Source organism: Pelecanus crispus, chromosome 10, assembly GCF_030463565.1.
Source record: "Pelecanus crispus isolate bPelCri1 chromosome 10, bPelCri1.pri, whole genome shotgun sequence".
NCBI classification, from domain to species: Eukaryota; Metazoa; Chordata; class Aves; order Pelecaniformes; family Pelecanidae; genus Pelecanus; species Pelecanus crispus.
In genome coordinates this window covers 28759078-28784574 of record NC_134652.1, presented here as the reverse complement: position 1 = coordinate 28784574, position 25497 = coordinate 28759078, and the positions used below count along the sequence as shown (strand labels likewise).

The window sequence follows — 25497 nt, the reverse complement described above, 5'->3', positions numbered from 1 at the left end:
GAATCGACACTGGATGTAGCAGGCAGTATCCAAAAGAAACTCCGGTATCGTTCCAAAGAATGTGACCAGCTGATCCCACTGCACAAGGCACTTCATTAAGAATCAGCTGAATCTAATGTAGCCATAATCTTTTTTTTAATTAAAAAAATCTGTTATTTTTGCCAGTAAAATGTTCCAAAAAGTGATTTTTTCTGAAAGTGTAGTTTGAACACAAAGCTTCATTTTAGAAAGTCCTTACTCTCCATGAAATCAGACTATCAGCAAGGATCTTCCCACAGAGCGTTCCAAGCATGCGCCAGATGAATAAACACTAATCCAGCAAGGCATTGCACTAGAAGGACAAAAAAAAAAAGCTCTATCTTCCTGATAAGCTGTGGCTAGAAGTCAAGTTTCTCTCCTTTGGAAATGAAGGGATACATCTAAAAGGATGATTAAATACTGAGACGACAATCCTGACAGGAGTGATTTAGTGTTTCAAATAAGCCACTACACTTACTGCTCTGTTCTGTCAAACACTTCATCTATATCCACAGCTGAAAGTATGTATTAGAATGGAGTGGGTATAGCTGTAGTGCCTTCCTTCTTATTACCACCGGTTCAACACATGATAATTTTGGTTCTTGATCCAGATTTAAATGCATGCTTAAGTTAACGTGCTGTGATTTACGCCGATGAAGATGATACAAAGTTCTTTGAAGGTCTGCTTTAGTAGCAAATGGTTAAAATGTTTTGCTGACACAGGGCTTTGGCCCTTACAAGGAACAAAGGAAAAAGAAAAACCTCCCCCACGGGTATTAGCTTGACTATGAAAATATGTACATTTTTCTGTATCTACTTAGAGCAAATTAACTTTGATGCTTAAAGATAAATTTGATATTTTACCCTTTTTGATTACCCTTGGTTTAGTTTTCAAAGAAAAGCTTCACAATTCGCTAGATGTCACCAGATAGAGCTGCACCCAAAGTCATTGAGGTCTATAAATCTGGATCACTACTTTGTACTTCACAACTAATTATCCAGTAACCTCCCCCAGACTGATTAAAAGCCATCATGCAAATCCAACATCCAATTAAATTATTCAGAGACGCAAATTCCTCCTTTCAACCCTCCTGTAGTACAACACTCAGATTCTTGAAGTGGACAGTCAGTGAAAATACATTGCGCTTAAAGTGCAGACAATAGCGCATGGCTGGTTTTCATTCGGGGACTGTATTTACCACAGATTCTGATAAAATTGCCTCATTAGGAGAGGTTTAAGAGCAATGGAAAATTGTTCTAACATTCTCAACCAAAACTGAAGAGAGTGGACTTTGTTTACTTTACTTAGTAGCATTTATAAAACCTACAAGCCTTACTTCATAAAAATCACATTGAAAACTTTAGAAGAGTTACAGGGTTTGTCGAATCTAGCCTTCAGTAAAAAGGTTTTTCAGAGCTGAGTTAGTCACTGATTCAGAGGGATTTGTCTGCCCCATGCAGTGTCACGTTATCTTCAAGTTACCCAAACCAGTAAACTGGCCTATCGTGACAGCACGCTGCGGAACAATGTAGTTTTAGTCCTAGACACTTGAGAAAACTGATAATATCATGTTCTGAAAGATGTTTGTGAACTTCATTTTAGTCCTTTGCTATAGTCAGTTTTAATCTAACCTATTCTTTATATCCACAAGTGAAAATACTGAGCTGGGTTTTGCATCCAGGTGGGAAATCAGATTTAAATGCCGAAAATGAAGAACTTGCTTACTCAACAGCATTACAGAATTCCAGTTATGAGCCTGTTTAGCAAAGATCCCTAATTTGACTTCCACCTGTGATTTCACAAACTAAGACAGGTTGGACTCAGTCGGCAGTAGCATGACATCAGTGGAATCACACCTTTGCCAAACCAGTTGAAATAAGAGATATGCCATGAGACAAATGATCCTTTTAAGAGATGCCATTAACGGATAACACCTCCTCACTGTTACTGTATCAAATATTCAAGAAAGGAATAATGATTTTGCTCTGTGCTTTTTGTGGATAAAGTACAAAACTGTGGCCCTAGTTAAAATGCTTTCAGGCAAATCAATCTCAGATAATTACAGGCAGCCTACACAGCTGGCTCTTCAAGTTGTGGACTGACGCTGCAGCTTGCTCACCACCTCTGGCACACCACCACGCACGTAAAGAAGGTTTGCAACAGTAACAGCTGGAGTATTTCACCCACGGTGTTGCAACAGCAGGTAAAACAGGTCCTGTATTATTTATATGCCTGCTAAGTATTTGGTGAGGCAAGATGCTGTATAACACAGAAGAAATTATTTGTCACACTGCTCCCCAAATCACTGCGCACACTCTATTGGACTTCTCCAACATAATCATATAGAGATATAGGAAAGCAGAATAAACTAGGGGAGGTCAGTACTGCTAGAGAAACGGAAATTGCATCTCATCTTACCTTGACAGTGAAGAGCTCAGATGTCACAAACGCACGTTCTTGTTTGATATCCAAAACTCTAGACCAAATAAGGGATAAATTAGAGATCACGACAATCCTTTGTCATTGAAAAATAGTTTCTGTAGGTCTTTGGACAGTAACTATCTCTGCTGCCTTCTGTGTTAGACACTTATTCTATGCTGCAAAGGTGCTTTTGCATTGGAACAAAAATGAAGGAAATAAAAGTTTTTCTAAAATATACCAAGAAAAAACCCTTTGATTAATTAGTTGCTCACAGACTTGCCTTCAGAGAACATTTGGAAACATCTCCAAATCTTTAATAATCTTTGTGCTATTCTGTGCTTATATTTCCCTACTATTAGACTGATTTACCTTGTTTCTTCCCGAGCCAAAATCTCCAGCAGCTTTGAAATGTCGCCTGGGCAGTCAGAAAGCACAAGGGAAAATCTGCACACTCTGTTATCAAGGGCCAGGGCACGAGCTATGCACTGTTGCAGCAAATGTAATTCCAAGTTTCCACTGCATATAACAACTGCCACTCTGGAAACAGAGAGAAAAATAGGGGTTTTGATTAGCACTTGCCTGTGCAAAGGAACCATAAATGACAGACATGTATTCATTATCAGCTTAAGATCTGCTAGGACTGCCCTTCGATAAATATGTATTACGTGTCAGAGGGGCTCCTGGCTCCCAGTATCAGTTGTGGGCAGGCAGTGGGAGCCTAGAAGCCGGCTGCATTAGTTGGTCTGAAACTTTGTTTTCATTTTGCACTTCCTGGAGATTTTAGTTTTGTTAGAGATAACTAGCTGGAGAATTCTAGGTCTGTTTCAAATTTTAAAAATGTGACATCATTTTTCCCTGGAAGTTCCAAGTCTCAACCTCTTAATGGTTAGGTAACATGTATGTTCAAAGCTTTCTGTAAACATTAATTAAATCTATCTCAACCCTGCAAAATGGGTGCAGAAATGTTTGAAGAGCAACTGAAGAGCCACATGGTTAGTCCGTGATAATATCCCTCTGCAGAGTCAAACCTGACCTCTTTAAAACAAAACCTTTGCATTTTCCCTTTTATTTTAGCTGTACTGAATTGAAATGTGTTGTTGCTCTGTATGCACTCTGTCAGCCTCTTCTGAAGAACTGCCTCAGCAGTATTTTAGCATACAATGCTGTGCATTGGAAATTTGGTTTTGTCTTGAGTGCTTGTATGCTTAAACACATTCTGGACTATGTTCTGAGCCAAGGCTCAATCCACATAAGTACTGAGTACTCAAGCCCAGATGCAAGAAGGCACTTACCCACACGTTTAATGCTAAGCACAAGGGCAATCCCATTGACTATCTGGGCAGGAGTTCTCGGGGCCAGGAAGCAGGTGCCACTGAGCGATTGCAGAAGACAGCCTAGCTCCTGTCCCACCACAGACAGGGCTGAGTTCCACAAGTGGAATGAGAGAAGGCAACAGGCTGACAAGAGCAGGATGCTCTCCTGGCAGATGTGACCATGCCTTGTGGAGCTGTATGCAGCTGTCTTTCCCCCAACCGTTTGAGAATACAGGAAAATGACAAGATCTGTCAGGTCTCCAGGCTGACATTTGTCTCATTCAACATGGTCTTCTGACCTGTGAGTGGTCTCTTCAGACTGAAGTAGATGCCATAGATAAGCCCGTTGACAGTTCAGGGGCAGGAACTGCCTCATCACTCATAGAACAAGTAGCTTCTCTCCATTTCCTGGGACCAAGGCACTCAACCCCATGCTTTTGCCACAGTTCCCTGTCTGCTGTAGCTGCCATACCTTTTACCCTTCAACTCGGGCAGCTTCCCTGCAACCAGTGCTGCAAGTCCAATGGCCCCTTCTGCATCAACCGTGGCTCGTTCATACTCCAGCAATCTCAGCATTGAAATGAGGATGTCCTCTTCCCTGAAGGCAAAAGAGTTGTGTCAAAACAAAACAGAAACAAAACAGCTGCCAAAAGCAGAGGACAATACATTTATGTATAACTGGATTCCTTCCATCCTCCCAGGTCCATACAACCCCAAGGTGGTGTTCCAGGAAGCTGTGCTGCTGGGGGTGAATGTAATTCTCAGTCTTGTTATTAACTGAAGGACAGGATGGCATTTTTTACTAGAACCACTGTGCCAGCTAAATCCTAGTGGTAAGTATATTCTGCCAGCTTGGCCCTTCTTTGAAGATTTAGAAGATTTTTATCAAAGGCTGCCTTCAAGTGTTGCAGAACATAACAAGGACAAGTTTTACACCGAGAACATGACCAGGTACTAGCAGCAGGTGAAGTTCTGGCCAAAGGGGTCAGTCTGGACAACGCTTTGAGTCATGTGATTTAGTTTTAGGTAGTCTGCAAGGGGCAGGGAGTTGGACTCAATGATCCTTATGGGTCCCTTTCAACTTGAGATATTCTATGATTCTATGATATGTGGGATTGGGTTCAGTGTCTTCAGTGCCCCTCTTGGAAGTAAAGACACCCCATCGCCACCACGCTCTCACAGTGTGTGCATGATGGCAACTCCTGCCAACCTGCTCTCCCCACTGTACATGAAGAACCACCGTACCCTTAGTGATACAGCACATTTTTCATATACAACAATGTTGTATATGAAAATACTTACCTGGCAGGGGAGACACCATGCTCAGGCAGGTGGTTTTCCCAGGGCGAGGCTCATCCCTTGTACTTCGGGTGTGCTGACCCCTGCGATTTCCCCAAATGCAGGAAACTCGACTGCATAATTTGTGGTATATTTTTTTATTGCCCAGAGAGGCGGTGGAGTCACCATCCCTGGAAGTGTTCAAAAAATGGGTAGACGTGGAACTCTGGGGCATAGTTTAGTAGGCATGGTGGTGTTGGGTTGATAATTGGACTGATGATCTTAGAGGTCCTTTCCAATCTTAATGATTCCTAGTTTTTACTTTCATTATAAATAACACAGCCACCAAGCCAGGAAACATGAAATTACTACTCCCCCCTTAATTGGTTTAGTGGTGGACTTGGTAATGTTACGTTAATGGTTGGACGGGATAATCTTAAAGGTCTTTTCCAACCTAAACGATTCTATGATTCTATGTTCACTCAGTATTATTCATTTCACTGTTTTTCTTCACCTACCTCACAGCAACAACTTTATCCACAAGTTTCCCAGTCAGCTGCAAAGAATTGCTGCCAAAGCAAAGTCCGCTCACATCTGCAGATTTCAAAAGACAAAAATATGAAGCTGGCTGCTTTAGACAAGTTCAACATTTTTTAGAATCCTGTCTGTTTTGTGCCCTTAATGAGTGCAGCACACTGCTGTTATATGATCTTAAGTTGCTTGATTTTTTTATGTGACAAAAATGCGTTTGGTAACGAAAGACCAAATCACAAAGGAAGATTTTGACATTTTGGACCTCTAAGTTGCACTGCAAGAGTGACCCTGCAGCCCAGTGCTTTTCAGTGTTCAACAAGGCTTGAAGGAGACAAGAACCAAGCATGGCACTGGGTTTGCAACAACAGGACAGTTAGCAAATGAGTGCAGAGACAGGCAGAGCTAACCAAGAGACTTAAGAAGTTGTTTGCTTATAAAACTCCACTTAACCCAAAGCTTCCAGAAATTTGAACATCAAGTAAACAGGATATTCTCAAATTGCTTAACAGCTGAATTTTTTTGAGCAAATGGTATGGAAACAACTGTATCATTTATAAACAGTGTTGTTCTGAGAACAGTTTTGTGAGCCTAAATATTTAAGCACTGCATTTTGCTGCCTTTTCACAAATTCGTCTTTTACACAAGAGCTTTCCCGTTGACTTCACTGGTTAAGATGCTGCTTGCGAGCACAATGGTCAGATAAATACTCTCATATTTCTAAGTATTCACTTGAACATTTCACATGCACTGAAAATAAAATTGTAGTCCAGGGTGGTGGTGGGGCAGACGTGGCAAAATTTGCCCTTACAACTTGAATTAAATTCTGACTCTTCAGAGATTTCCTTTAAAATATGTTTGAACTGAATTAATGAGAAAATTATATGGTTGGAGAAATCAATTACAACCTTTATTTTACCTCCAAAAGAATAATCCATTTTCTTACCTCCATAAAAGTGATGATTACTGCAAGCTTGGTCTTCAATTGGGTGGCCAGCCTTTAAGGATTGTTGCAATACAGGGAAACTTTCAGATTCAACACCCTGGGGAAGACAAATGTTGTCACTTTTTTATTGATCCAGTTATAACAGAAGTTGCCACCAAAGTGGACACCAAAAAAGCTACATAAGGTTTCCTCTTCAAATTAACAATTAATTTCAAATTGCATAATAACTGTGCTATCACTAAACCTATCCTGTGGCTTATTTAGGGCCAAACTTTTCCTGTAAGAAATTATTTCAAAACACAGAACTGGATTTCATTTGCTTTGGAAGAGTCTTCCCACATTTTTTTCTGAAATCCAGCCAAGCAGCCAAGGGACAGGAGGCTTTCCAGGCTCTCAGAGGCTCTTCTCCAAGGTGAAGCCCACGGGATCAGATAGTCCCTGTCCCCAGCACATGCAGCCTCTCTGCTAGTGTATCACTAGATACCAGTGCAGTGGTATCACTAGATACCAGCGCCTCTTGAAAATAGCTGTGGCGAAAGCTGCCAAAATGCAACACTTTAGAGGTGAAAGGAAACTTACAATTACAGAAATATGCGGGTTGAGGTGTTTGAGTGCAGCAGCCGACCCTGCCAGCAAGCCACAGTGGCCTCCTGCAGGGAAAATCACTGCGTCCAGCTTTGGCACCTGCTCGTACACCTCCAGCCCCACGGTTCCCAGGCCCGACAGGTAGACAGCACTATCCTCCCTGTGGGGAGGAAGAGCACAGCTCAGCAGGGTTCACACTTGTCAACACAGTAACAGTTCAATCTACTACTTTAAAGACATCGTTCAGCAGAAAAAGATATCTGTGAGAGTAAGTCACCAGCACAGCGAGGGGAGGAGGCGATACAAGAGGACACTACCATCAGACAGACCATCGTGTGCTGTTACCTACTGCAAGAAAACTTGTGCTGTTGACAAACCCCTCAAAGAGCCTTCATGCTGAAGAGCACTTGCATCTGTTGTTACCAGTATCAGTTGTTTACAGAGCTAGTAAGACGGAAGTCATGTTTCCACTGCCATCACTTCCTTCAGCTTCACAGATTTTAAATGTTGCTGCCAAACTAAAAGCAAAGTCTCCAAAGGAAATCTCCTTCTCTTTATTTATAGGTGGAATTTAGTGTTTGTGATAAATGAGAATTTTCATGAAATTTAAGCACCGCATTCAACCTCACAAATACTAAACAGATTGCTACAGAGTTAAGTCTTTCCACAATCCAGGGCCAGTATCTGGTACCTTCATATTACTCTGGAAGACTCTGGAAGGGTAAGAGAAGCATTTAGTTGTGCCAAAATAGTCACTGGCAAAACGCTTTCAGGCAAAGGTAATATAATGAGCAGAACAGGGACAAAGAGAGTCAAAAGACAGAAGAAAAGTCCACTCTATAGTCACACGATTGACTTGGACCTATTTCTAAAAGCTGTTTTGCGTTTTATTTAAAAGTTAGCAATGATGTAAATGTAGAATGATATATGAACAAAAGAAATGAGACCTCTGTATGCCTGTATGTTCTGCTTTTTCTGGCAAATGGATAAGCAAACAGAATTATAGATCCAACGAGTTCACTTGATTTACTTGACCCAGGACATTTGGGTACTAGGAAGCTATGTTTTTATTACTGTTAGACATGCACCAAGAGGCTCAGCACAGGAGCACAGAATGCCTGCAAGGTGGAGACCAAGGCCCTCTTGAGAAGTTACCTCACATATATAGCAAAACACATCAAATTCCTCAGGGTGAGAGTCTATATAACACCACAAGAAAGGATGGGTTGAATGAAGTTTCACTCCTGTAGCGCAGCTAAAGACAAAGGCAAGAAATCATAGTGGGATGGGTAACTGAACCCTTGAATTTATTGTCTTTATCAAGATACTGAAGGAGCTCTCTCATCCTCTTATATGTGACAAAATACATCACTGGTCTCCTGAACAATTCTTCTGGAGCCTTATTCGCAAATAAGATTCAGAACTGAGTTTGTGGAGTTATTCCTGCCATGGTTACACAGGAAACCATGGCAACCTGCAAAAATGAACGAGGACCTGGGATACTCAATTTACGAGTAAAACTTCCCTAACAACTGAAAATTCTGTCCAAAGGGGACTGCTCTGGGCATGGAGATTTATTAGCGGTTTGAATGAAAGTTTCAGATAATCATGTTTTCCTTGCTAACATCTAGCTAGAACACCAGTTCACTGATCAGCCTTCGGCTTTTTATAATAAAATGGGTTATTTTATTTGCACTGTGACTGATTACTTTTGCTTTGTGAAAGCAAACACATCCCTTTCAGTATCATATGCCATTGAAGGAAAATCAAGGCCAAGGGCGGATAAATCTAAAGGCTGTAGATTTAAACAAGGATTTTTGAGTCAGAGCTAGATATTTGGCCATTTGCCTTCTGAAATGTGTGATACATCAGCAATCAAAGATGGGCTGTCAGGCTTCAGTTTCCCAATGAAATTTTGACGTGGCAGCTAGCAGGCTCTGTTCCCTTGTTCTCCAAATAAAGGGCCCGAAAGCTATCAGCTGTCCTTCCTGGAGTAACAGACTAACCAGATCACAAATGAAAGAGGATCAGGTCGGATCAGTATTTAGGTATGGAGTTGCACAAGAAAAAACTGGACTCTCAAGGAAGGAAGGTGTGTGATTCAATCTGTAGCACTCTTACATCTCTGATTTCACAAATCAATCTTTCTTACATCATCCCAGAGGTACTGTGTTACTTACTGGCAATATTCACATTGCATTTATAATGAGGTCCTGAACATCTGTAGTTATTAAAAATCCCATGTTACCCAGGCAGCAATTAGGTAGACTTAATGACTGAATTCCAACTTGAAAAATCACATTTCCTTCCTGGAATTTCACAGGAAGTTGTAGTTGGATAAAAAGTTTCCTTCCTCTAATTGAACTTTTGCATAATCGTTTTCATAACTCAGTATTGTAATTGCACTCAAGAAATGGGAAGAACTGACATTGACACACCCAACTACAGGACATTACCCATGCAGGTAAAACCAAAGACAGTCACGTAATGACTACTTCAGGAAAGAAAGAATGAATTGTCGGTTAAGGAGATCCAGAGACCAAATTGCTAGGGACTTTATGGAAGCTAGAATTAAACTGAAATAAAATTACATTTCAGAAGTTCCATTCTAAAGGACAGGAGATCAGCTGATGTTTTACAGACAGCTTTGGCAAGTGATGAATGTGTGTCAGACACACACATTGAAGACTGGCTATCCGTACATGCATACATCTCTCTGGGAAAGCTCTCCCAGCTTGCACCTAACAAAATATGTTTCAGGCATCCCATTATGGAAAGGCTCACCATTGTAGCGGGGGTTCTTTTTTTTTTTCCCCCCCAAGTGTGAAAAATTGCATCTGCGAGGTTTTAATCAAACATAGTAACAGACTGAATAACTCTGTTTCTTGCAACCTGAAATACCTGTTACTTGTAACATGAAACCTGAAATAAATCAGAGTGCTTTGATATTATTAATGGTAGCATGTACATTTAGAGTTCCTCAATGCTAGATGCTGAAGTCCTTCACATGCATTGTCCCTGGAGCTTCATGAACCTGGAGAATATCTACCTTATGTAACATAAATAATTATTTGGGGTGGAGGGGAAGATTAAACACGAAATCACAATAAAATAATTTAGTTCTTATGTGCAAATGTGACGGCTGATGCAAGCCAGCTGGGCGTTAACACATCAGTTGAAAAATCACTGACAGAAATTTGGAAATCACAAAGTTATGGAAAGCTGTGGTTTTCAAAGAGAACCTAAATGGGTTTAAAATTCATTGGGATCTAGGACACTTCGTTCCCTTGGATTTCTTTAAAAGTCTCAGTCTGGGACAACGTTATACCCATGGTGACACACACAGCACATCAACCAGCCCTGTGGGCCACTTGCTGTCGGCAGAACTAACAGTGCAGTTGAAGACTACAGTTTTTAATATTGCCTTCCCATTAAACCAACTTGGAAAGAAGTTAGGACTTTCCCCATTCTGCTCATTCTGGGATCCGCTTTCCAAGCAACATTACTCATTGCTACTATGTTTAATGCAGTAGTGCCTAGGAGCTGAAGGGGACAGGCACTCACTGCAGTAGGTGCTGTACAAGCACAAAGTGGTAGATAAAGCCAGCACAGAGGTGGCGATGGGGAGGGAGAGTAACACTCCAGCTCAGTGCATCAAAGGGACCTCCAGCTCCCTCATGCTAATGATTCACCCCTCTGCACTTTTGGAAATCTTACTTGAAAAAAGGTAAGAAAAAAGAAAAGGGAAGGGAAAGGCAGAAGAGACTGCAGAGAGGAAAGTAAAAAAAAATGGAAAATGGCTCCGTTCTAAATATTTTTGCCTGTCTTGTCTTATTTTAATCATGCTTTTATAAGATTTGGCTTGTTCAATAACCTCAAATAGTTCAAACTTCAATTTATACTCATCCTTAGCTACTTTAAATATATGCATGAAGTAGCCTCTTAATCGTTTTTTCAAGGCAGAATCAGTTTTGTCACTCACACCAGATATGCGAAAGTTTTACAGCATTAACCTCTTGTTCTACACTATGCCACTGAACCCTTTGCATTAAAGATTAGCTTTTACCCACGTTACTCCAGAGAGACCAAAAATCAATGCTAGCCTTAATGCTTTCTGACAAGGTTCATAAAGAGTTAACATATATCGATTATCATACTAGCCCATCTAATTCCTAATCAGAAAGTTCACCTAATCTGGGGCAAGAGAATAGTGTTTCATTTTGTCTTCCATCCCCAACTGTTACAGCAAGATTTGTGATTTGTGCCTGGGAACACGTAACCGTCCATACTCCAGGTAATGGGGACATTTTGATGACCTGTGATCAAATTTTAATGAAACTAACTGTTTTTGCAGAGCTGTGCAAGTATCTAATCTAATCTTTCTAGTCAGCCTGACTTTCCACTTACTCTTCGAGGTAGAGGTAACCATTCTCCTGTGCCAACCTTCTTGCATGCATCTGGGAATCCTTAGCTGTAGTGCCATAGGATATAACCATGGCACCGTACTCACGGCACATTTTCACTCTGGCCGGGGATGTGCTCGTTGACATGATGACAAACACTGGAATACGGAGCTCTGAGGCATGGTAAGCAACAGCCATGGAAAAGTTACTGTCCGAAGCCACGATCACCCCCTTTCTTTGCTGATCCTAAAAAACAGGGTTGCTTATTGCACATTATATAGTGTCACAAAATTGTCACATATGATCCTGGATCATTCTAGTGGTCCGACTTCCTTCTTTTCCTCTACTAGCTGATCATATTATGATATTATGATACAGCACATGCATGTCTGGTGTGATCTGAGGACTTGCACACAGAGCTAAGACAGCACATGATCAATCCCTGTTCCTGCACTCCTCTGGGTTCAATTCTTGTTCCATTGGAATTAAGTGCAAAACTCTATCTGATCCCAGAAGAGCCGATATCTGGCCCCTCAGAGCCAATATGTGGTCCTTCTTCCCTGCCTGTGTGAAATTATTTCATTGCAGGTTCCCCTTTAATAGAAGGATTTATTCATATCATTACAAAAGTACAGGAATAACCACTGTTACTGGTCTGCTGTATCATGTCAATTATAATTATTATTGCTGCAGAGACTCAATAACCTCCTACGACAAATGATAAACAAGCTATTCATGTAATGATACTGAAATTCATTACAAAATCAATTGGTGATCTTCTCATCCTTCATAGATCCTTCTCATCACCCACTGTAACTCAATTTCATCATCGCTTAAAGTTTGGTGGTTTCAACATGTCAGAACCATAGCACGCATACAAACACGTTCATCTAAATGCCACAGAAAAACGCTGATGTTACATTTTGCAAGCTTTTCTTTCAAATATTTTTAAGCATTTCACCAGCAGATTGTCCAATTGTAAATAAAGGGGTTTTTTTATATATATATATACACACACACACAGAGTAAAGTATTTTACATTCAGATACTTGCAGACCTATCTATGTTGTTCAGCACAATGGTTCAAAAGGCAAGAAACACTGCAATTCCATAGACATTATAGGTAAAATTATCTTTAATTTCGCTCTATTTTTGTGAAGCAGAACTAATCTAATTTTTTTTTTTTTTTTTGAACGTTGACATTTTGTTTACCTGAGGCAACGATGTCAGAAGGTAAAGTACACCTCGTTCCTTCACAGATCCTGTGTACTGGAGGAACTCTTTCTTTAGGTAGATGTCCATTCCATATTGCTTGGATAGCCTAGAATACTGGAGTATAGAAATGTTATTATGGGGATGTATCTAAAATTAAGAGAAATCTTCCACACCCCATCAGCTCCCTGGTGAGGCATGCATTCAACGGCTACATATGAGCTCTAAAACGTAAATGTCATAATCCGTTTCTTTAGAATTACATGACAGTGTGTTGTTACCTACCAGATTCTTCTGGTTTATGGAAGTAATTTTCAAACTCGCAGCAGTGAAATATGTGCCCCGTGTCATTATGAATTCTGAAAATAGCACTTATTTTGGTCTTAGTGTTCAAATACAGATATTAAAGTAAGTATTTTAAATTATTTCAAAAACCACCCTATGGTTTTAGCACTTGCCAGAACTGAATATTGAATACCCAAAAAATAAAGTCGTCATCTAATAGATACAAAAGCAGTTGGAAAATTCCTCCTTGAGTCCCATTATGACTCTGCTATGGTTTCTGTCACTGATTCACTACTGAATATTGTCCATTTTGCTTCCTAAGGCAGTATGACAGTAGTAAAGACATTTCTTATTTGAAGAATGATGGAAATAATAAAAAATATTTCCCAGGATTGCAAGTGTAAGCAGCAGTTGTTTGAAAATGCTCCGTGTTTGAAACAGAAAGGATCCCTGAGCTGAGAGGAAGTAGCAAGCATAGTACATGTGATGCAGCGTCCAAGTGCATGATTTTTTTAAGTTATTTTTTTAATGGCAAAGCTTCACCAGTTTTTATAGCAAGACATGCAAGACAGCATGCATCATCATGTTCATTTCCTATTACCATATTACCTAAAACAATAGTTTTAAACAAGACAACTTAAGAAATAGAGCTGCAGTAAGCCTGTGGGTTCCAGTTCCCCAGGCTTACTGCGTCTCTATTTCGTAATTGGCTCTATTTCTTCCATTGGCTGCCAAAGCAAACGAGGACCTGGGGATTTAGGGGATCGAGCCCTCATTTAGGATAAGTCACAAAGAGAGGTAGATTAAAAGACAGCATGACAAGATATTTTAAATATTTATCTCAAAAGGTATCTGGCACTGTCATGCATATGGTGTATAGCGTACATAGTAATAAGTACTGACATATTTTTCAGACTGTGGGACTTTCAAAGTGAATTTATATAAACTAAATATATCTGAAGCAGATACTTGCTTTAAGGTACACAGTTAAACTATTTCAGATGAATGTTTCAAGGCTTTTTAGTGGATTTACAAGCATATGTTAAGTTCCTCACCCATAGGTGGGGCCAGATTCTCTATTTTGCTTCTGAAAATCCTGCAGCAGGACCTACCCCTTGCTGCTCCTTTGCAAATCTGGCTGCAGAACTGAAAGAATGGAAAGTGCTTAGTACACTAATAGGATAATAGTTTCTATCCTAAACAGCCTAATCTATGGAGAATGCCTATGCAAACCAGAACAAGAACACTAGACAAGAAACACTGCTTTACTGGTTCTTTACATACCATATTGGTTTTATCATTTTTGTTTTTGTAGAGAATCTTGCATTCTCGAGTGAACAATAAAAAGGATTTAAGGAGATGAATCCTGCGACTTCATAAACTCGCTAAGTCTCCTACATTTAAAAATGTGTGTCATTAAGTCACTCTTTACCACAGAGGTGGTGTACTTCAAATTATTTTTCTTTAATTTTGATACTCAATATTTTAACTCTTTAGGTTATCCTTTTCTGCTTCCTTTAACTGAGGCTTTTTTTCATGTAGCCGAAATATAGCAACTACTTCTAACAAAGGAGGTGTCAGTGCTATTTTCAGCTGTACTGACCTGATGCATGACCTTGTAAGACTCATTGAACCAGCCTGTAAGTTTTCCCTTTTGTCACTGGGATCTTATCCAAGGACTACAGATACTGTGTCTAATGGACAACACACAGCACAGCCTCCATTTGGCATCCACAAAGCTAACACAAAACAACGCTTGAAGTTCCTACATCAGTAATCAAACCAAGTGCCCAATTTAATGCTAATTCCTTGTTTTCCTATACTCAAAATCTCTGTAACATCTGTTACAATCATTCATGATGCCATAGCTCAGCCCCAGGCAAACTCCTGCATAAGGATCCACGACGCTCCATCCATGGTCTTACCTGCAGATTAGGAGTCACCCTGTGAAGTGTTTCTCCATTCAATTAACTGAATGGATTATAGTTATGCTCACTTTTTTAATCCAAACAAATGTGCCTGAAAGGGGCTCTTACCTCTCAGCGATGAGTTAAAATAAAGGTTATCTGTGTTTTCCTTGACACCACTCTTCGCTTTCAATACTTTCCTTTTAAATCAGTGCATGAAACACTTACTAATGACTTCTGCGCGAACACTACTTTGAAGAGCAAGTCATGGGCTATTTTCACACTAAAACAAGGGGGGATATAGGTTTTCCACTATTCCGATCATCCAAAAAGCATATTTCATAAAAACAGACTAAAAAAAGTTAGCCTGTTTAGCTTGGCACAGTAAATGCAGAAAGGGGATACAACTGTGTTGCATAAATCTGCCAGGGATGCCCAAGAGAAAAGAACTATTTACATTGAGGGGCAAAGCTGCCTGAGAACAAATGGTGTGAATTGGCCAAAGAGAGCTTAACTACTTGTGAGCAGGAGCCCGCTCAGTTTATGAAAAATTTCATATTACACGGATGCCTGCAGGAGCAGAAGATGGACCCAGTGGTGCAGTCTCACCTCTTCCTGCATTAGGATGGGCTGAGAGCAAGGACATGGCTCAGGGGATGGGGCCAAGATAGACTTTACTAGTTTGGCAGAAGTACACGATGCCATGAGATGCAGGGAAGGGATGATCCAGGCTATCAAAGGGTACAGAGCTAGCTAGTTCTGCTTTCCAAATTAAGCCCTGACACTGTCCCTCTCCCTGCCCACAGACCTACCTTTGTACAGCAAGATTAAACCCATCTAACAAATATAACCAGAGTTGTGATTACAGAGAAGTGCAGTGCTCATTACCTGCAACATAAATGCAAATCTCTTCCAGGGACAGTCTCTCTACAAAAGCAGAAGATTGACACTCCTGTCTACAGCACTGACTGTGCTCTCAGGCATGACAGTCTGAGAGTTTTGGTGACAACCAATGCAATGTGCAGAGCTTGGTACGCTCCCTCCGTTCACCCAGGCCCTGGCCCCCCAACCACCCATGCTGCACATGTGTTTGCTCACTCCCCCCGCCACCTTGGCGAGCAAGCCAACTTTTCCACTCTGGAAGGAAATCCAGGTACAGCAGGCAGGGTGATTTACTCCTGAGTCACTCTGAACAGGCAGTATATGAATGCAAAATGCATCCAGTTTGACTCCCTGCACTCCGGCCAACACTGCCCTGCAAATTTTTTGTGCCACATTACAACCCCAAACGGTCTTGTATCATACCCTTTGTCATGAGACACTTCTTCAGTAGTATGCTACAAAAAGCACAGCTATCCTTATTTTGGGAACTCTAAGCTAAAAAAATGCACTGAAAGTAAGTATGATGTCTCCGGATCAGCAGGCACCATCTGGGAACCGGGAGAACTGCTGCGCCTTGCAGACCCAATCACTTTGCTCCAGGGACTGTTAACCGCAAGCAGCGGCTCAGACACCAAGGTCCTTTCCCTGTGCAGGCCAGAAAGACAATCCACAGCCGGTGAGGCTGGTGGGGTGCCCCGGGTCAGCAACAGGCAGGGATTCATCAAGAGCGCGATTTGGGGCTGCTGCCATGAATTGCCATTTGGCAAAGACGCTCTTTTCACCCACTGCAGGGAAAAGAGATTAGCCACAGAGTGCCTACAGTAGCCTTCACGAAGAGCTCCCAACAGTAGAAATACGCTATGAATTAAATAGCTTGCCGCTGTACTTCCCTTATGCTTTAGCAAACGCTTGTACATTTATGGGAGGGTCTCAGTCATTTTCATACCCAGACGGATTGATTGATGTTTGTGTGTATATATCTTAATGTCCTTGTTTTGTTGAAGATGCATGTGGCAGAACCACCTGGCTACAGAACATATCCAGCCTTGCCAGGTTGGTCAGGCTAGGAAGGAAAATCTGTACCTTCAAACTCTCCCAAATGAGGGCTGGTTCCAAACCAGACCATCCCACAAAACTGCTTACCGAAACACTGAAAGTCTGCCATCTCCAACTCAGGTTCCTTGTAGCAAGAGTTTTTCACCGGGAGCATAATACCACAGTGCATTAAGTCCATGCCTAATGTGGTTTATCCTTTGTTTACAGGTCACTGCAATCTTTGAGGATTTAGGTTAGCGTAAACAGGTGAGAAGAAAATACTTATTGAGAGTTAAGAACAACTAATTTTAACGAGTCATCTTACACAGATCTACCTGCTGCAACTCACACATACTCCTCATTCATTTCTGATCAACTTTTATAAAGAAAATAAAAGAAATGCTGAGAGAATGCAAAGCCATATAAACTCCCTACCATGCAGGGGGTTTTCTGAACACCGCACTGGATTTTGAAAGCTGCTGCACTAATATCTTCAAATCGAATCAGCTTGTTATAGCTTGACAGGCTGGTCCTACTGCTTGACTGAGGGATGCGGGACAGGGCATCTCTAAGTAACTCCTCATTACGGCTCACTATCTTCATTTCCCAGGTCTTCACATCCCCGTTCAGGTAATCCTCCTCACCAAAATCTTTCAGTCTCTCAGGGTTGATAGAGGGTGGCTTCTGCCCAATAAGGCCATTTCTTATCGGCCCATCTTTGCAACAGTGAAGATCACAAAGTGCCGGGGTGTCTTGTTTCTTTATTTTATTGTCATCCCTAAAAACAAATAAAAGAAACTTGTTAGGAAAGCTTGGATGATTAAAGGCTTGACATTTAGCATTTAAGAAGGATCCAAATCTCAGTTGCTCTTTGCAAGCCTCAAATAGGCAGGCTGAATTATTACTGTCATACTACCTTCTCTTTGAAATCATAGAATCATAGAATGCTTTGGGTTGGAAGGGACCTCTTGTAGGTGTATTGAAAGCTACTGTAACCAGCCAGTTTTTAGAAAAGCCACAGATAACCTAGCATGTCGACAAACTGGGAAAGTGTCATACCCAAGAAAATAAGAAAGCTATAATCCATGCTGTCTGGGCAGCCAGACCTTCCTCAGTACTCAGTCTCAATTTGCAACGATCCCAGTTCAGTGCTTCCAGAATTTTTGGAATAACTGGAATGGTATTTGCTGCATGCAATTCCGTGTTTTTCAAAAAAGGCAAATAGCTGCTGCAGAGCATTCCCCAATACTATTAATAGCAGTAACAAATGTCATTACATTGTACACCAGAGGTCTGCTGCCCTGCTTTTGCATACTTGCAGAGCATACTCTTGACAGCCGTCAACTGCCTCATGAGGGGAAGGAAATTACTTTGATAAGGGATAACAATTAATATCCTACTACAGAGCTAAAGAACTAGGTCTCCTGATCTGCAAGTTAACAATTCATAGATAAACCCACCTGTAGATAAGATGACACCGTGATGTCACGCAAACCTCCTTCCCTGAGAAACTTTGGAGAGACAACACTGCTACAAACATTTGCCAGTTTTCCTACCTTCAACTACCTTACTCTATGATCCACAGTGTTCAGGAGTTCACAAGGGATAATATACTGTAGTGTAGGATTTTGCAGCCCTACTAACAAAGAAATGCAGAACTTCTAGGAATTCTTGGAATTTGGAGAGTTATGTGGGGGAAAAGGAGCATTAAGCAGAAGACCAGTGATTTGGAAAAGAGCCGATACCACTCCTGGTCTGTGGCTATGATTACACAGATGGTATAAGCCCCTCTACTCGAAGGACTCAATATTAATCTATTTGGAAGAAAGCGGTTTCTAAAAAATATACATGTTACATTATGTCAGAGTTTTCGGCATCACCCCCAACAAAAAATATTTACCATTTTCACAAAACTATTTGGATTTAAGTTATGCAGTTATTCATCAGCAGGGCTGGCTAAAGCATATGTTGCCCTAGTTTTACAGCAGCGATCAGCACTGTAATATGCATGGTAATAATTTCCTAAAAGAATTTTAAAACATTTAAAAACAGATGCTTTTTGAGCAATTGCCCCATTTTTGGCAGTGTCATCCATTTTCTTTGTGGTCCAAATAATCTGTGCTTGTAGCTCTGCTTCCTATTACACTTCCAGTTGTTCCACTGAGGACTTCACATAACAACATCGGCAACATAAAAGCTTCTCCTGTTTGAATCAAGTGATATACCAGTAGCATCAACCTGTATATCCTCACAGAAGATAAAAAAGGACAATTTTTGTAGCAATGTCTTCTCTCTCCAAAATTAATGAGATCAACACTGATTTCCTAAGATAAAGTATTTACACATTTGCAACTTGTTTATGTTGAAACTTGTGATTTAAAATACATTCCCAATACCGTATCTTAAAGCTGACACACCCAAACAGCAGGCATTCTGCCTTCAAATTAACTAGCTTATCAAGTAGCTCTAGTCCATACTTTTCTGCATTTCTGGTCCTTTGGGGTTAGAGGGTTGGAACATTTCACGAAGATGTTAAGCTTGCAGTGTTAGTTCTCAGGCATATTAGTTATCTTAATGCAAAGATGAGAATCAGATCAGACTGTCTGCCTGTGAACTTGTTACAGCACAGCCCCTGGCATAAACAACAGCTATCATCATCTAAGAGGCCACATCACTGTTAAGAGTTCATTCCCTACCTGCCCTGCAAAGAAACATTTTCCATAACACAGTAGCCCATAACCACTCCAAAAAGAGAAGAACATATAGATCTTATCTCTAAACATATTATCTAAAATGTTTAGCAAGCATTAGCAATGAATGATATTTCTTACACTGGCAATGGGTTAAAAGGGTATATGTAGGGTACGATACATAGGTAGATCAAAAATTTATGGTTTCTCTAGGTCAAAATTTTTTACTGACTGGCATTTGAGATAGGAGATAAATGTACACTTTTTCCTTATATCTGTTGCAATTAACTACAAAAAAATCCATAAAAAACCCAGCCAAAGATGACCACAAAAAGTCCATTGATGAACTAGGATTCTGCTAGAAAGTACAAACTACAGGGTAATGCCTCACAACACTCGTGCCACCAAATATTTTTATCTGCAAATAGAAAGACTAAAATGGGATACTGATTTTTGGCCCTACTCTTGGATTTCCTTTTTTTGGCAGAACAATCAGATTCTCAGTTCTTGATCTGCAGCACTGCTCTCATGAACCGTGAGTATCTGCTCAGGACCCTGATGGAGACACCACCTCATGACTGTTGAAAAAGAACAAAAGTCAAACAGCTATAAAAAACATGTAGGCTTTTCAAGCTTGAGATAGGTTTAAAGCACATCTGAAACATTACCATCTCAACATTTGATATGGAAACTATCATCCACTTGCATCTGAAAGGCCAGCAGTGTCATTACCAAAGGAATATCATCATCCTATTGCATATGTATGTATTGTATATATTTATTTCAGATGAATTTTTATTCTCCTTCTGTGTACATATTTTTCATTTACATTAGCGAATGACATCTTTCCCTGTTGAACCTGCCTGGGTGTGCCACAGACCCACTGAGAACTCTCAAACTCCCCAGCTAAACAGCGGGCTGATGTTTGTTAATCCATCACTAACAGGCAACTAATAACCCTGTTTGGTCAGATGTATTTCTCTCCTTGAACACAGTTTGTACGCTTGGCGTAGATCACCTCAGTATGAATTTCTTTTGCAGGAACAGTCAAAGCTGGCAGCAAAGCATGCAAGTGCTCACAAAAAGACAGCACGTGACTTCTCATGCACAGTAACAAAGTATGGCCCCTATTCTAGTGACCATGCCCACCAGATGAAAATCGGAGCCAATATAAATACTAAGCCCCAGCTTTATAAAACATCCTTTCAAATGGATCGCTTTTCCTTTTTTGGAATTTGCCTAGGAAAGTTTTCATTTAAAAGTCTGTTTATTTCCAGCCATAAAACAAATATCCAGCTGGCAAGCTTTGTTACATGGTTATAAATGACAATATTTTACCTTTAAAGCAATTAGTAAAAGCAAGCATGAAAATACAGTTTAAAAACCTACTTTTTCAAGAACAGCTGCTCGGCATAACTGCAAAAAATAAAAGAGAAGATCTGTATGCAGACATTCCATGAATAATTAAGGAACTGGAAAAAATATAATTTGTTTAAGCAGATAGCTTTACATGGTTTAAAGTCTCAAAGCCAATGCAAAGAGACTGCGTGCCAAAACATACTCTTAGAATGATAAAAATGATAAAAAGCAACAACTCTGAATGAATAACTCTTCCGTTTCCAACTTAGTTTTTTTAATATCCTGATAATTTGCATCAAGTTACACAGCACTGGGGAAAACAAGTTTGGAAAAATAGTAATATTAATAAATGAAGAAATTAATAAAACCAACAAAAATAATTTTCAGAAGATTTTTATCTGCGGGGGGTGGGGGGGGGGGGGTGGGAGAGACCTATACCTAAAGACCATGACTGTTGCCTTCGTTACAAGGAGAAAGAAATGCCCACACAGTTATCCTGCAATGATGGGACAGTTACATGTCCCCATCAGATAAAGCACATGCAGATTGCCTTCCTCATGATCCATGAAACAGACTAAACAGATTAAACTGATATACTGGATCTTTTCAGCTTCTAAAACTGAAGAAGCAAAAAATGTACAAAAAGTCACAGATGTCCAGGAAATAGCAAACTGGGAAGGATTAGTTGCTACTTCTCCTAGTATAAATGTTACAGGGAGATCATATGAAAGGATCAGATAGGAAATTTAAAAGTTCCCTTCTTACAGAAAACAATTAGCTCGCAGAACTCATTGACACAGGATGCTATGAAGCACAATGGTATAAATGGCTTCCTAAAAAAACTATATGGAGTAGGTCTAACCACTGATAAACACATCATTCAAGAAGTAATCTGTGATTCAGGAAGCCCCTAAGCACTTCCTTGGCACACTCCGTGAAAGCATATGAGAGAAAGCATCTTAGGTGGCTTTTGTTTTTCTCCAAGCTCCTGTTGCTGGCCACCACTACAGAAAAGACACAGAGGTAGACTGCTCTTTGGTCTGACCTGGTGTTGCCATTTTGATTGCAGATGTACCCCATGTCAGCATTTGGCCCATCTGGCAGCTTTTATACCTCTTACAAAATGAGTCACAACAACATGTTTTGAGGCAGAAACGAAGCTGGAAGTATGGACATACATTCCCATGTTATTGTGCTCCTTCACAGAGAAATTCAAGTGTCACAAAAGGAAACAAAGAAATTTTAGTACCAAACTGACAACTCAGCATTTCCTTGGCATTTCTACAGTAGTTTTTATCATCTGCATTCACAATGATACACACTCACCATGAAGAGGGACTGACAGTGCGGTACAAGTTCTTAGAGTATTTTAGCATCCTTATAGGTCTACGCCACAACAAGAATCTCAAACTCCAATGCCTAACTTGGACTGATCAGCAGCATAGTGCAAACTGGCAAGGTGTTAAGCTTGAATACCACTTCAAACCATCCCAATGGATTGGGGCTAGCCTGTAATTAACCCATCAGCACACATACACACGTTCTCTATATTTTTTTTTGTGATGTTTTGGGTGTAGGGGATTCTTAAGTTCATATCTATATGCTGCCATCATCTTCAGGCTCCCTGAATACTTTCCTCGAGCACACCAAGCAACAGACATTGGTAAGATACAGTTTTAGACACACTTATCTGCTTTCTGGATAAATGGGCTCAGATCTTTTGCCTGCAAGTTTGGAATACTTATTACAGCAAAAAGTGACCCCTTTAAAGACCCTTCTGCCTCATCCCTCAAAGTGTTGAGCAGAGATAGGTCATGTACTGGGGGGCGAGGCAGGGGGAGCAGCCTGCTGCAGGTAGCAGTCTGCTCTGCTTATGACTGAGATGTGGCTAGGGCTGGGATCTCCTCTTAAAGGAGTGAGAAAAAGGTAATCCCAGGATATCACAGAAAGGGCCCTTTCCCTCATCCAAATCCCTCTTTTACCCAGAACCTCCCCAGCTCCATTAATCCTTCTTATTCCATGTCCCCAGCCCTGTCTCCTCTGACCCTTCTGGATGTCTGAGCCTCTCACCCCCCTCTGAAACCTTCCCCGTCTGCTGCAATCGTCTTTCCCAATAGCTCCTAAACTCCCCTTCTACTTTCCCCCCCCCCCCCCCTCCCCAAATACATCCAAATTCTGCAATAGCAGCAATTCTTAAAGGCGTCTCAGCAGCTTGTGGAAGCGGGTCTTTATGAAAGAGAAATTATAGAGGCTTGCTGAGATATAAATGGCAAGAAGCATCACCCTCACTGCTAGCAATTCTAGGTCACTGCACTGTATAGTGTCTGTGTGTCCTCTGCAGGACTATAGGGTGACAACTAAACTCCCCCAGGCATGGGGAAGGAACACGCTAGATCTCTCTTTGACAATACAGTTAAAACAGATCAAAGACAACACTGCACTCAAACATTACTTTCTCAAATTATCATTATTTTGTATAATACTAGTACTTAGAAATACCCGTTTGAGACTGTATCACTCCAACTAGTGGCAATTACAGGATGGAAATTTAAAATGCATCTCTGACATTTGGATACCCAAACCCTACGCAAAGAGATTGTTCCTAAATCACATAGGAATCACCAATATCTTCCCCTAAACAGAAAGACAAATTCAGTAAATATTAGCTCAACTTTATTGATAGAAACTGGGGCACAGACAGATCGAGTGACTTGCCTAAGACTCCCGCAGGAAGTTCGTAGCAGGGCTACTTATCGGAGCGTCTTAAAGACAAAGAGATCAGGGCTTAGTTACTAGCCTGTATGACACAAATGTTAGGGGATGTATGCACTGTGACCATCCAGCATAGATAGGTATATAATATCCAAGTCCTGAGATTGAGCAGGCATTTATAACTCTACTCACTATGTACAGGTCTGACAAAACCACGTGATGTTACACCAGCAACAAATGCAAAGAAAGCTCAGGCTCATGCAGGGAACAACCAAGCTGCATTATCATTTCTAATAAAGTATCTCCTTACTTTTAGTAAGTCAGATTTACCAGAGCCTGAGCCTAGTACTATATCTGCCTTCACCTGTGGTCATAATCCGCTGGAAGTCTTCTGTACACACTATTGAAATGTCATTGCTTACTGCTGGCAATGGCAACGGCCTCTCAGCTGCTAAATAGATAACATGAGAAGTAGTAATCTGAAAGCAAGAACAACTCAGAAGGTCACCCCTCTTGGCTACCTCTGCTTCAACACCTTCCAAGTGTCCCTCCAACAGACCCATCCCTCCCAGGAGTTCTTACAGGACATTCACGGCTGTGAATGTCAAATGATCACTATCAAACACTGCACACAGTTTGGCAGTTAAAACTCTTCAAGTAATTAAATTTTTTTCCTCTTTAAGTTAAATGTATTCTGAATTCAGAGATTCTCTGGTGATGAACACATCTCCATAATTCACTTGTAATAAAGAACGAATAGCATAACCCAAACCAGAGGAACGAATGGTCCCGTGGTGAAAGGACTGGTTTAAGATTCTCAGTTAGCTGCAGAACACATCACATCACGTGTGACTTTGGGCAAGCCATTTTTCCAATGCCAAACTGGGATCTTGTCTTCCCCTTTGGTGTTTCATGTGGGTTTATTAACAGTATTGAGCCCACTGAAACAATTTATGTTTTAAACAGTACCAACATCTGCAACTATTGGCAGGATGCAGGAAATGAGAATTGCCCCTTGTATATACCACATCTGGCAACACCAGGTTGTGATCTTGCTAGCACTGTCCAGATAATAAAATTGGGGGAGAAAACAACTATGGAAAAGGTTAAGAGTGAGGCTGTACAAACACAACCATGCCACATAGGTGCACACCCTCCCAGCTGGTGCTACACAAGGGCACTGGACGTCTCCTAAATTCCGTCTGCACCATCCAAGCCTGAAAACAGGAATTCCAGACCATAAGCACCATAACAAAGACAACCACAGAACACCTGTAATAACAGGATCTGATACAGGCTATCCCAAGATAAATTTTCAGCAGTCCATCAGCCTGTCTAGGGTTATTTCCACTACTGTACTCATGAAGAAATAAAAAAGCTGAACTCCACAGGCTTAAAGTATTCAAATCTCCACTGCTTCTAGTGGATGACTCCAAGAGTAACTCATACCCACAGAACTCTGGAATATATTGGAAAATTACAAACAATTTCTTTTTTTTTTTTTTAGAAAGTAAGGAAAAGAAAAAGAAAGCATTACCTATACAGCACAGCGACTAAATAAACAACGAGGTGAAGCAAAACTCCAACTACGACACCGTAAGGAGGCAGGAGGGGTCCAGGGGTTGTCATGTCCGTGGGCCTGGCCCTGGGTGGACCCCGAGGGCTGACCATGACCCCTGAGGGGGAGAAAGGAGCACTCTAGCTCTAAGTCAGACAGCAATATTCTCCAACCTTTGCCAGAAAGGATCGTAGTCTTCATCTTCCCTGGAGCGGTCCCTGGGACTTCTGTTTTTTAACACCCTGGAGTAGAGAAACTGTGCTGCAAAATTCATAGTAATTCCTGGTGCAAAGCAAAACTGGGAGACTGCGGGCAGGGGACACACTTGCCTGTGAGAAGTGCCAGCCCTGCAATGCCTGGG

The 25497-nt window shown here is 40.9% G+C and overlaps 1 protein-coding gene and 1 pseudogene across 1 annotated transcript in view; one reads left to right on the top strand and one right to left on the bottom strand.

Moving 5' to 3' along the window:
• Positions 1–25249, bottom strand: part of LOC104031036 (L-threonine ammonia-lyase) — a 30808-nt gene extending 5559 nt beyond the window's left edge. Inside the window, exons 1-11 of the mRNA XM_075718002.1 lie at positions 25116–25249; positions 20897–20923; positions 17253–17595; positions 12709–12825; positions 11501–11742; positions 7088–7253; positions 6509–6605; positions 5550–5625; positions 4226–4351; positions 2810–2977; positions 2438–2495 (exon numbers count right to left, since the gene is read on the bottom strand). Coding sequence (XP_075574117.1) covers positions 2438–2495; positions 2810–2977; positions 4226–4351; positions 5550–5625; positions 6509–6605; positions 7088–7253; positions 11501–11742; positions 12709–12825; positions 17253–17595; positions 20897–20923; positions 25116–25249 — 1554 coding nt within the window. The remainder of the gene's footprint in view (positions 1–2437; positions 2496–2809; positions 2978–4225; positions 4352–5549; positions 5626–6508; positions 6606–7087; positions 7254–11500; positions 11743–12708; positions 12826–17252; positions 17596–20896; positions 20924–25115) is intronic.
• Positions 5048–5194, top strand: LOC142594503 (U1 spliceosomal RNA; annotated as a pseudogene).
• Positions 25250–25497: the final 248 nt, after the last annotated feature.